At 33.0% G+C, this 14,187-nt stretch overlaps 1 protein-coding gene across 1 annotated transcript in view; it reads right to left on the reverse strand.

Moving 5' to 3' along the window:
• Positions 1-14,187, reverse strand: part of immp2l (inner mitochondrial membrane peptidase subunit 2) — a 441,617-nt gene that overhangs the window by 394,210 nt on the left and 33,220 nt on the right. Inside the window, exon 2 of the mRNA XM_088923670.1 lies at positions 12,322-12,459. Within this exon, the coding sequence (XP_088779796.1) occupies positions 12,322-12,456 (135 nt within the window). The 5' untranslated portion in view covers positions 12,457-12,459. The remainder of the gene's footprint in view (positions 1-12,321; positions 12,460-14,187) is intronic.

Raw genomic sequence — 14,187 nt, forward strand, 5'->3', positions numbered from 1 at the left:
ATAAAAATCCAAAGAGAATGCAATTGATCATTATTGGGCAATTACAAGATTCATCTGCAGATATTCAATTGTGCAGAATTTGTCAACTTCAGTTCTCACAGCTGTCTAAGAAGAGTCATACAAGGCTGTGACACAGTGCGTCCTGTTCTTTACAAACTGGACTTCTTTGCCACATTGTGTGTGTTATATAACAATGAGCTTATAGATCATATAAAGCAAAGGACATTTTAAAGAACTGTTTTAATTGTTAATATCAATTATTCAGAGCCTCTTGCAGAAGAAACAAGACCACTTGACCTGGAACATTTTCAAAGCAATTCTTCTTGGGAAGACAAACAGGTTGTACTTGCCAGCCACAGGGATTACGATTCCGAAAACCCTTGTGTGTCCTAGAACACTTGAGTATATTGGAAATAGGAAGATAGATTACAATGGTTTGGATTACACTCATCAAAAGGTAACAAAACTTGCAGATACACCCTTTAAAAGTAAACATACGGTAATAGGAATTATAATCCTACATATAAATTAAATTATAAATAACAGTAAAATGTGATGTTATTTACCTTGAATCCTGGCATTAAGAAATGGCAAACAAACTCTGAATGTACTTAAGAGAGCACTAAAATCAGGTGGGCACACTAGTGTGAAAAATACAAAACTGAGAGCCCAGCTGTCAGACCAACTTGGAAGAATGGCAACATGACATCAGAATCACAGGTTGGTGGAAAAGCCACATGCTTTTTAAGTGTCCTAAGTCAAAACAATGTATGAGCACGTGTCTTGCAGTTGAGAAGATTAACTCTCAATATAGAAACTATGGATAAAGGAAGTCCATTATAGGGATGTATGAGTTTAATTGTAACAAAAAAAAGGAAATTTCTGGAGAACACCAAAGTAGACACACATAAGGTATATTTCCCACAGTACCCTGAAATGCAAAACTTTTACAGACGGGTTTACAGTCTGAGGCCAGCCATGTTATTACCACGAATGGGGGTTTAAGAGTTGCATTCTACTTATGGTCCAGTGGCTATTCTGGATGATGTTATCCCACCTTTCAGTTATTTCTGTGGTGTCATGTACAACAGCAGGTGTCTGTTTTTTATACAATGTTGGAAAACCCATGGTTGATGACAGAAACCTGTACACAATTTATTGTAGCCATGTCAACAGAGGAGAACCCAAAATCAACTTCATGGCATGTCATTAGTTAAAACAAATGGGGCAAAAGATATCTTAAAAGTGAAAAATTGTCACACTGATAAAGGTTTCATTTCACAGAGAGAACAGCTGTGTAACATGTACATTATGAAGCATAAAAGTCAAATATCAAGGAGAACAGCACAATTTACACATTTTAAGTAAAGCTGAGTGAGCCAAAATGTTTGAAGACTAAAATGCTGAGAGACATTTGCTAATTGATGGGTAATGTTTCTTGTTAAATCGTTCTTAGAAATGTTATACAGTAATCTTACTAGTGCTGCACAGAGCAAGGTATATTTGTCATAAATATTTAAAATAAAAAATCACAAAGGTCACTTTTATTCACACTCCTGTAGTTAGTATATAACCACGATGATGAATACTACTACTGAATGCCTTCTGTGTGATTTTTTTATTTTGCTTTTATGTTATTGAATCTAATTTCCATTTTATGCCTGACTAACAAATAGATTTGTCAACTATGGGGAAAAGAAATGTCTAGAAGTCTGTGAGGTCCAAATTGAGGTGATCCATTATGGGAAAACTTTGTGCATAATACAAATCACAAGAGAACAAACTAGATGTCTCTGTAAGAAAATAGCTTTGTGCACTCCACCAATTTAATATGAATATGGATTTTTTAGAATTTAGAAGAATTTAGAATCACTGCCACCCACTATTTAATGTGCATACTGTATAAACATTTTAAAATTCCTGTGTATTTTGTTAATCAAATAATGCAAACCAACTTGTTAAGCAACTTCACATTGTTGCTTAACAGGTCTTGGCTCTTCTTGACATAGAATTTCCATAGAATCCTATTACAATATATACAATTTACACAAAATACAAAGACAGACACCCTGATTCCTTAAAACAGACTTTTAAAAATGAATATATAGAGACTTTTAAAAATGAATACATTAATTGCTTCTAATGGTTAACCCTTTGCACAAAAAATAATGTAAGCCTCTTCAGTATATACAGTATATGTACATGTTTGTTCTTTATGTAATATTAAAAAAGAATGCCTGTTGTATAATTTCTACTATTACTTTAAAAACTTTCTTTTCAAAAGCTTATCTTTCTTACACTGACATTGGATTTCACTTGAGGTCTTGGCATTACTACTTTTATCTCCCTAGACTCCAACACAAGAACATTTTAATGATCAATATGCACTGAAAAACTCTGTGACTTCTGTATGTCTACCATTTTAAATATGCTATCACACTAACTTGATCACACTTGTGCCTGAGTACAATAGCCTTTAAACAGAATTGCAAATTTTCTTGGATCGAGCAAAGCATGCAAAAATTAAATAGTGTTGAAGAAAAAGCCCAGTAAAATATATCTGAAGATTTGATTCTATATTGAGGAACAATCGCAGTCATTACAGTCAAAATGTGTTTCCATTCAGCATGGTTTTGCAATGCAATACTGCTTGCAGTGTCTCTGCTCAAATGCATCATCCTTGATCCTAGATGGAACTTTTCAAGACAATTCTGTGACACTGTTATAAATGAAGCAGAGATCTAAGATACCACTTGGGATCAAACAGAAAGTTTTTCACTGAAATAAAAAAAATGAGCACATAGATTTCAGCCTTTGCCTCACATTTCACATGGGAGCAGAGCTGTAACAAAGTAAAACATTTTGCTTAAGTCAACATTCCTTTCTCGAAAGTATGCCACTATAATGCATGTTTGAATTTTATATGTTCTCATATTTTTTAATGGAAAGGAAACAGGTTTTTCCCTGGGCTTTAGTGATAATATCAAATATATAAGCTTTTAGTACAGAACTCTTGGAAAGGACTTTAGCAAATAAGTTAATTTACAGAAGATATGAAGTCATTTTATGGAATAGAGGATCACATTGAATTAATCAATCATAAAATGAGATCTAGCTGTCATATAGAAGATATTATTCTTTGATATCAAAGACATTGACTAAAACATTCCCTGTTTTAGTCATGTTCTTAAAGATTATATAAGAATTATATCATAATCAAAGCATCAGTAAAAGATCCATAACTCCTTTGACAGCAACACAGATGTTGCATGTTAAAAAAGAATATTAATTGCTGTAAAATCATTAAATGGGACTTGAAGTTTGATGATTCACTAAGAATAAAAAAAACATAAATCGTTTTAAAAGACTGCTTAAAACTAATACATGTAATTTAAAACTAATTATTATAACTTATAAAACTAATAAATATATTTTAATCTATGGAATATTTCATCTTTATTAACTATCATATATATTGTCTGTAATGTTTCTTGTATTCAAATACTAACAGCTTTCTATTGACCTGTAAGTGGAAAAAGATTGTCTTACAATTAGATTCACTCAACTCCACTTCACAAAGGCCAAAGAAGGCAAGTTTCACATCTTGGATTTAAACCTGTAATCTCCACACAAACTGGTAAAATTATATTTATTATGCAATCCACATTTGCACCATATTGCAACTTAAGTAACATCTCATTATTAAGAAAAAAAAATCTCAATTCTTCCTACCATTAAGCAGCAGCAAGTGCACTAAGATTTCCAATGTCATCATTAACTTTGATAGCCTTGTTTTGTTTTGCTTGTTTATGTATATCAAACAATTCTTGCATGACAAATACGTTTCATTTTATCGTAACAAAAAAGACAGCTAATATGAATTGACATCGAATGATTCATAAATATATATTTTTACAAGTCAATCAATGGCTTGTAAATAATGATAAAAATAATATTGCATTTCTTTTATAAATACTATTATTTTTCCATTGAGAAAATTGTACTAATGTTTTTGTTTTTCTTTTTTACTTTCTTTAGGTGGTTCCTCAACCTCAGGCAGATTGAAACATGATTTTTAATTTTTTTTAATTACCACTATGTGATATTTCATGTAATACAGAAAATACATTTTTTATTACAAAGAAAACCACTGAAAGTTACACTCAAATATTTTTATATTCGCTAAACTAAATTTCCTTTAAAATAAACTATGGAACAGAAATTTCCCTACAGATAAGACTTTAACTTCACTAAAGTTTTTAATGTTTTCTAGACAATGGTACAGTAGATCACTGTTTCCAAAGAAAGTTTAACAAAGTTTAAGAACATTCTTTAAAGTGTTGTTTTCTTTTTAATATAATTTTAATCTAGTACTTGAGAATTTAGTAATAAAAAGAGGGCATTATAACATTTTAAGGATGTGAGTAAAAGAAAATTAACTCACATTATTTACTTTGAGTCCAAGCAAATTAAATATTTATTTCACTATAAAACCAATAGTGAAGAAGCAAGTAACAGGAATATGGGAAAATGCACACAGTCAGCGAAGACTTCCTGAAAATGAATCATAAAAGAGAATATGTTTTCAAGTACTGCTCAGTTCATTATATTATGCCTACAAAACGTTATGTTTAACCCTCAAATAGAGCATCTTCAAAATCGGCAAAATGGTTTGACTAAGAACAATACAATAGTATTTTTGTTAAAGCAACACTGTCTTACTATAGCTTACTACAATTCTTATAAAAGTAAATAGTAGTATTGAATAGAGGTTAAATATTATTCAGCACTGACACTACTTTAGGTACTAGCAAATTATGAAACTGCAATCCCTCTGGTCAAGCCATTGAGCAAGGTCACATTTTGTTTTAATTTTCAAGGAGCAATGTGGTATAAAATACAAAATAGCATAATAGACAATTAATCAGATTACAAATACGGAAGACAATTCACACAAACTAATATTTACAGACTATTCACAACTGGAGTGACTAGCCCAAAACACTGCACCCAATCTTCCCCACTCAATTACCAGGACTGACCAATGCTACTAAACTGAGACGTTTACTTTCAGAAGTATTTACAGAAGGTACAGTACATACTCTTACACAGGTAAGCCAACACAATACTGATACTAAAAAGAACTCAACCTGGTCCCTATTAAAAATGTACTTAAGTACAACCAAGAGTAATATTTTTGCCTTATGGATCTATTAGGAAAATTACTTATTTACACAAATATAAAAAATACCACAGTTTTCCTTAAAATTAAGGTCTCTTCTTTTGTTTGTTAATAAGGGAACTCAAGTAGTGAAGTTTGTGTGCAGCACCAGAAAATTATCACTAACGTCTTTTCTTTTTCACTCCTGCCTGTCAACAATGATGGCCCTGTTTTGCAATGTGCAATTGCTATTCCCTTTTTTTGACCCTGTAGAAGGTCTTAAAGTGTAATTTAGGCAATTATGATAGTGTCCAGCCTGAAGAACTGCTTTTAAATGCAACCCTTCTAAGCAAACCAATTTCTCAAAATTTCATTTGACACCGTCGATCTGATATGAGAACGAAATAAGTTGAGTGTTGGTTAGGGAGTAATTAGCTTCAGGCTTCCCAACAATCCCTCTGCTTCAGGTGCTTTTTTTAATATTTCTACCAGTTATTTTACATGAATTGACTGTGATTTTCACTCAAGGGTGAAACCTTCCCCTTCCTAGTGAATGGTAATTATGGAAACTCCATCAGTATATTTCATCTTCCTTCCCTAAGCAAAGGCTCTCACAACTCTCCCTCTTCCTGCAGTCTGCAGATCCAAACGATAGCTTTCAGTAGCTGAGGTATGGTATCAGTAGTACACATCCACTTATATTTTCATGGAGAAAAAAATATTTTCTATAAGCAGTGTTACCGTAAGATGTACAATTGTAGAATGTAGAATGTGCTGACCTTCCAAAATTGGAAAATTTGTTAGTTTTCAATTACCAACAGGCTGTCACTAATAACCATCTTTGCTGCAGTGTAAAGAGCCTAAACGTTGAGACTAATTGTTTTTCAACAAGGGATTCTGTACTCCTTATAAACTGAAGAAGGCAATCTGAATATCTCATACAGTTTGTGCTTATTAATCATTTTACAATTAATTGATGTCTTACACTTTCAGTGTTTAAGAATGTTCCAATGCAAATCACCTCAAATTATATTTTGATTTTCAAAAACAAAACAAAAAAAGACATTTAACTAATGCATTCTGCTTTTCTGTTAATCTCTAAATCAGATTATTTCACCAGTTGTGCTTTAACAAAAGCAAAAGGCTTCCAACAGCTTGGCTGAAGGTTCTCTCGGTTTCTATTCCATCATTCCTCACACACCATCTGGTGATCCTGCCACAGATTCCATGCAAAGGCACTAGCTGAGGTGGCTCCACTCTTCAACTTCCTCCACCTTTTCCCCCTCCTCTGAAAACATTCGCTCCAACACATTTTGTTTTTAGATGTTATTTGACATTCCCTTATATATACACAGTATATATGAAGTATAAAGAACAGAATCTAGTTGTGATATCTTGTAAAATCTAAGAAACTAAGCAAGGCTGGACCTGGTCAGAACTAGAAAGGATTGCTTTGTGATGGACAGGTAGGTGGCACTCTACCCTGTGAACCACAATTTCCCAAATCAACGCCCCAGTAACCAGAGCTACTCTACTGAAAGAGGTGCCATTCTTCAGATGAGATGTTAAACCGAGATCCAATGGCAGTGTTCTGGACTAAGGATGTTTACCCTGACATTTTGGCTCAACAAATCTGGTCTAAATTTTTCCCTCAGTTCAAATGGTAAAGTAATATATCACTTATGTTCCTGATTTGCAGTGTACTGGGGTTGCTGGTACATAAAAGCTGTACTGTATGTGGCTAAAATGGGTTTCCCTTGCTGTGTGATCCTTTGGGGTAAAAAGTTCTATACATATGCTAGTGTTTGTTGCTATTTTTGTCTCAATATAGAATTAATAATAAATTACAATTGCTTGCTATTATATAGCACGTGTCATCCCAAAGGAACTCAAAGCGCTTTAAACAGCAATTAAACTAGAAATGCTAAGATGATGTAATGTTAATGCTGACAAAGCAAGTGACAAAATGTAAGGTAGTATAAATCTCTTTTGAATAACACCCTGATTTTACATTAAAATAAATCAACTGCACCACTCTTTGCAAAGATTAAAAGCTGTGAATTATGTAATGATTATGGGCTAATCAAGATAAAATGTATTATACTAACTCTACAGCAAAGCACAAATGAATCATGCTAACAATTGTCAAATCTTTACTACTGGCCGAAACTGTTTGTATAACTATTAAGGCTGTTATGGAAACCTAGGAATGGGGGTGAGAGATGAGAAAAACAGATAAAAGTAAATTACTTTCATAACATTATCATCTTTGATTAGGATTTTGCAAGCTACAGTATAAATGCATCATTATATTTAATCAGGAGAAGGATTTGGATCTCCTTTCAAATGCTAGCATACTTCCACACAGTAGTAAACACAGCTAACAGAACTAAAAGTGAAAGAATGCATTTTAAAATTAAATATTATTATATTTGCTGTTAAGGAGTATTGTATTAGAATCCTGCACCTCATTTGCTACAACTACTATATTTGCAGCAGGTGTATACAGTTATAGAACTGAAATTTAAATGTAAAACAACTTAGTTAAAGGAATCTGCTAAATAAATACAGTAGTACAAATACTGTAGTAATTCAATAAAGACTTTCTTCTATGCGGCTTTAATTAGCTTCTGTAAAATCCTGTGGTCTAATTCAGCATGCAAAACAGTAAAATGGAACAAATAAACAATGCCATACATATGAATTACATTTTTTATGCTTGTTTACCAAATAGATGGATGAGTGCTTTATCTCTGAAGTACTGCCTATTCTTGTAGGTAATGTACTTAAAACAGCTTAACACCAGGCATCCAGAAAGAGTATGATTAGTATCTTTTGGGCTTGTAGTCTTTTAATATGCATCTGCTGGAAAGTGTCCAGAGTGCTATGGGCAAGCATTCCAGCTGTACAGAGTACATTTAACAAAGGCCAGTTGTTTTAACCCTTTTAACTCTTCTACATGTCTGAAATCCAAGAAAAAAAGTGTTAGGCTCACTTCTACCTTATTGGCAAGATACAGGGTTGTAAATACCCATATAATTTCAACTCCAAATTTCTGAGATAAGAGATTTTCAAAAAAACGTTAAATTGGGCATCTTAGCCAGATCAGTTCCTTTATAACTGTTTCGCAGTTACAAACCCACAAATCTGGATTTCTCCAGTTTGCTGCTTTTCCAGAAACAGCTGTTCATTTAAATTTAGATGAAGCAATCTCGTAGATAAAGTCCTTGACTTTGACCTATTTGAGTACCACAAACCAGTTACTGTAAAATTGATAGACAGGCTTTTTAGTTAGTTCCTCCTGAGAATTATGATCTAAACTCCATTATATTTCTGTTTGTAGAAGCAAGATATTCTCCCAGACCAGACTTCATACCAATTCTAAAAAATAGGTTAAGCAAACTAGACACTCAGGTATATGGAGTCTTTAGGAAAGTTGCCAATTAGATGCTTCTGTCAGACTTTGACATGTCAGGTTGTGAAGGTGAATTTCTGTAAATAAAGTTTCATGAAAACAATACTTCATTAATACATCCTTGTAACTAAAATAGTTCAGGACATGCATTTTCTGATCCTACCAGTACATTTCAATAGGATTCAGATGACATGCAAATATCTTTGCCAATAAGTTACATACAAGATAAAATACAAATGTTACAGGGATTACAAATTGTTGTGTCACATTTGTTTTATAGCCTCCTAAACATGTTTTGTTCCAGTGTTGCATGATCAAAGCACAGGTACAGTAGCCCTATATCTGACCTCTAGAGGTGAACTGTTCCTACTACAGTACATTACCCTCAAAGAGAAAAGGCCAGATATGCTGTGGAAGAAAACTTGACACATTCTTGTTGATTTATATCTTGAAATAATAAAGCAAGCATGTCTTCTGCTTGTAAAATGTTTTTTAGATATTTGTTTCATTGTTTAATAATAATTTTTTGCTTAAATAAATGAATCCTAGAGTGATAAAATTTAAGAAGCCAGAAGCATATTTACTGTCACTATACTGTAATTTCTACACAACTTCTTCCAGACAGGTTTCCATGGCAACAGCATAGGAGCACTGACAATTAGTTTTCCTATAAAAAAAACATGGTTTTAAACTGACCAGACTCTACGTTTTCCCTTTTAGTTTTGTCTGTTAGCTACAATCAAGAGTATGAGACTACTGTATATAAGATATAGCTCAAAGGGCAAGATGCAAAATAGATAGTTCTTCCTGAGCCAATATGTGAATAAATAATTAACTGAAAAATTAATGTCTGTTTCAGGATGAAAAAAGTGATGAATTATGGTCTGTAAAATTAGATATATATATACACACATATCTTGCTGTCAGAAAACATTACACAACAATTATAAAAATAAATCAAGGTTCAATACCCAGAATTATGGAGAAATCTTTCAAATATCAGCAAATGTACAGGATATGCAGTGCATATGCCACAAAAATTAAATTAAAACAAAATCCTGTTCTGTGACCCATCCTTCACAATATTATGTTTAAGTTCTAAAAACCAATTAGCCATATTGTACCAGTATACACAGTAAAAACATTTACTGGAAACACAAAGTATGTCAAGTCAGATATTTTAAATAAAATACACACAAGGCGTATATTCTATTTATTGATTTACAAAATCAATTTAAATTTCTCTTTTGAGAAAACACTCAGTCTCTGTTCTAAGCCTTGAACAACAGTTTGCAGCTGAGAAGTAATCTATTCGGAAATGAACATGTTTTTTATCATTCCAGAGGTTAATTAACAGCTAAACTTCAGCTCGCTGCTGAAGGAATAAACAACACCTGTTTGGTGAACGTACTGTAGGAGAGAATGTGAAAAGGTGTTATTACTGATTACTTGGAAATTGCATATCTTTACTGCAATGTATGTGTTGCTTGGCTTCCTCCTAAGATAGTAATCTGAATATTTATGAGGATCAACATCAAAAGTGAGATCATTGTTCAATTGGTTGCATTACTGACAAGCAGCGTCAGTAGAGTCCATCTTGAATGCACTCCAGGTAGCATCTTTCCATTCAGTCTATATATTTCCACACATTAAAAAAAATGCAAATTATAGAATTACTGATATCTGTTGCCTTTCACAGCATGTTTCGTAAGAGCAGTTAGGGACCGTAACTCTATAGTTAAGACTAAGCATATTGGGAAAATAAAAAGGTTAAAAAGTACTGCAGTACTACAATGTGATGACTTTACATTCACCTATGAAATGAATAATGCCAGACAAAAAAAATTCCAAATGTATAAAACGTCTTTGAATTCCATATTTAGTTACTGTAATAAAGCATTTAAATTGTTTTTCTAGCTAGGACACGTGTTTCCTTACAAAATCGATTAAAACACATCACTTAAGGTCTTTTACATAAGACCATTCCAGGTACACATAAGTTATAGTGCCTTTTCTGAACATTAGATATGTATAATCCATAAAGCTGGTATATTTCTGTATTTCAGTTATTACAAAGACCAATCATTGTTGTAATATTTTTCTGGTATTTTTAAGATTGTTTACCAAATCTTGAGTGATTATAAAAACAGAATGATCTAGAAAATGCTTTTAACACTTTAAGGCAACAATGCAGAACCTTGTGCAATAAACAAAAACTATCTCAGTACAGTAAATGTGTGCAGTTAGGACAGGCAATTGAATATCTGCAAGTGTCCATGTGTTTTCTTTATAATATAATGCAGTATGCAGGAAACACTGTAAATTAAACAATACAAAATAAAAAGAAAATGAAAACTTTCTAAAGCTTAACTGTGCTGTATACAGCACAAAAATGTACATGCACTCCACTATTTTATCAAGATATTCAGAGAGACATAAAAATACTATTACAATACAAAGCTACCATCTGTAGACTCATGTCATTTTAACTGACACAGGCCGTCTAAAATATAGCTGAAAGCAGTACCCAAAATGCCAGATCAGCATGATCCAGTAATAAAAGTAACTGTTGTCATAAACAGTGGCAAAATGGAAAGCAATTATCTTTTGATCCATGCAGAAAGATGAATGATAAATTCCAACCCCAAAGATCCCTCACACAGTGTCGAAACAGCTGTGATTCTGGATGAAAAATTAGTAATGAGTTCTACCTACCAGTCATAAGACAAAAAAGAGCATTTAGGGTAACACTGCAGCCTGCTTATGCTTCTGTCATACCAAAGATTTAATTTTCTGCTCAGCGTGAAGTGGCATGATATAAGTTTCATTTTCAGAAGTGTACTATGAATCAAATTCTCAAGAACCCAACAACGAACACTTGTAGCCATATTGACAACCACATGCCTGCAGGTAGTACGATATGCTGTCTTAAGGACTTCATGCTGTTTCCCCTCAAAATTCTACAAGACTGTACAGCCTTTCCTCTAAAGACCTGCATAATAAATCACTCACAGAAGGGAAAGAATGTTCTGGTACAGTGATTTACTTTAGCCCTTTAATATTATATGTACACAGAAAGGAGTAAGCAGACACAAGTTCTAAATTTTCCTGTGTGAAGATTATTGGCTTCTGAACCATGTCTCTGTAGTACAGATCTACAATAAATAAAGATTTTAAGGGAACTAAGTCACCTTCAGATTTGTATGCACTTTGGGAATAAGTTTTAAAAAGATCAGACTGAATTGTAATTAAAATTCTAAAGCTCCCATTACAGTTAAAGATATATCTTGCACATGCCACAAGCTATGCTAAGAACATTTAATCTTAGCAAGGGTATGAGATGCATGTTTTTTACATCTTTAAATTGTGAAAGCTAGATAATTAAGTGGGAAACATGAACCATAAGACTTTCAATCTTTGCATGTCTGCATCTTACATGGAAGTAAACACTTTTTCAGGTTTCATGAATTTTGATTTTATCAACACAGTTGGTAGATATTATTCTTACTATAGTGTTAACTTATAATAAAGTTAAGAATAAAGCCTTTAAGAAGCCTTGGAAACTTGAAATGTTAAATTATCTGTGCTACAAATGGAAAGAATGTTAATGGATATATTAATTTCCTATAATGCACATTTTTATCCGTTTCTGTTATCTAAAAACTAAATGCAAGACAACAATGGCCACATGAAGAAATTGTCCTGTATTAAGCACATGTCACAAAGGAAGGGAGGGAAATCTTACCTGCATTGACGCCCCTTCCACCCGTGCCACATAAGCAAGGCGGTCTAACACAGTCACAGTGACAGGCACAGCAATGAAGAAGCCACTAACAAAGGCTTTGATATACCTTCGCCCAAAACCTCCCAGTTGAGCCATTTCCTGAAAAGGAAACAGAAAACGTATAATAGATTAACATTGTTTATTTTTTTGTTTCTATATCTATCTGCAGCCACTTTTAAAAGCAAGTTTTTGTTAAAGCTTCCAAACAGTACAGTGATTAATAGCGATATCACAACATCCTAATCAAACAAATAGCATAATCAAACAAATCAATATCATAATCATATCAAACAGTACAATAAATAAAATGATGTAGTAACAGAGTGGGTGAAATGACAAAAGAAATTAACACTTTCATTTCTGGAGCAGATTTTGTATCTCCACATGAAGTAAAGACAGAAAACCCTTTCACCTTTGCAGAGAGGGTAAATGAATTTCCTAAACACATGGTTAGATTATATTTACTGATTCTAATTCTAATCAAGCCCGTTTTCAAATCACTGATTTGCTAATACCAGTTAACACACAGGAAAAAATCAATGCATATCTCTCAATCATCCGAATAGAATAATTTTAATTCCTCCTAATACATTTTACATAAAAATACACAAAATTTTAAATAAAATAGAGTAGTAGAGTAGTTGAAAGAAAACAATAGTAGTTTAAAGGGAATTCATGAAGGGAATGTGATGATGAATGCTCAGAATTCTAACTAGTAATATTATTCTTACAACAGTTCAGGTGGGTAGCTGCGTCAGCATGCGTAGGCTGCAAACGAACAAGTAATAGGTTTATTCCATGCTGAAAAGAGAAGAAAGAAAACACAATGTTTCGGCCATGGAGCCTTCTTCAGGTGTGAGAAAGACAGGGCCACACCTGAAGTGTGGTTCTCACACCTGAAGAAGGCTCCATGGCCGAAACATTGTGTTTTCTTTCTCTCTTTTCAGCATGGAATAAACCTATTACTTGTTCCTTATTCTTACAATACTGCAGATCAGCTTTCACAGAAACAGTGTTGGTTATTGCTACTAACATTAAAAATTGAGTTGTAAACACAATAACATTAATGGTGAATTTTCTTTGCATTAGTGGTGACATGTTAGTGAATAATACTTTAGAAAACATATTATTCTTGCAAACAAAAATTTAAGAAGTAACCAGAGTATCCTCATCAGAAACAAAAATAAAAAGAAATGCATTAGTGGATTATACACCTATGCAGAATGCATGTGAGACCAAAACAGAACCTGATAACCCTGAGGACAGAACTCGCTGACCAATTAAACAAATCATTTGCCCTCTGTTTGACCTGCAGTCCTTATTGACTTGAAGTAATTAAACTAATAAAAGGTTATATAGTAAGAAGACCAGGTGGAGTCTGTATGCAGGCACTAATAATAACAGCTTGCTGGAAAATGAAACAAATTATTATTCACGATACTATTGTGATTTCTGTTAGAAATCAAGTATTAAATTGTATCTCAACCAGATATTGTACAGAATTCTGTTTGCTACCAATATTAAATTGTCAGAAGAGAACACTAAAGAGAAAATAAAAACACTAAACGGTTAACTCTGAACCATTTGTTAAAGACATGCTGACAGTTAAAATATTCTTCAGTAATTAGGTCAGTCTGTATTCAAAAGTGCCGAAAAAATATTTTGCTGTAGGAGTTTACCCTGAGCAAAGCAAGAATATTCACTGGCTGCAATGTCAAACTCACTCTCCTGCATAAATTACCATGTAAGTTCCTAACACCAGTGGAGACAACAAAACATAAGAATGACAGACAGCATTATCAAAATAAGTCTTTCAAAAACTTCTTC

This window comes from Atractosteus spatula, chromosome 8, assembly GCF_055471065.1.
Source record: "Atractosteus spatula isolate fAtrSpa1 chromosome 8, fAtrSpa1.hap1, whole genome shotgun sequence".
Classification (NCBI taxonomy): domain Eukaryota; kingdom Metazoa; phylum Chordata; class Actinopteri; order Semionotiformes; family Lepisosteidae; genus Atractosteus; species Atractosteus spatula.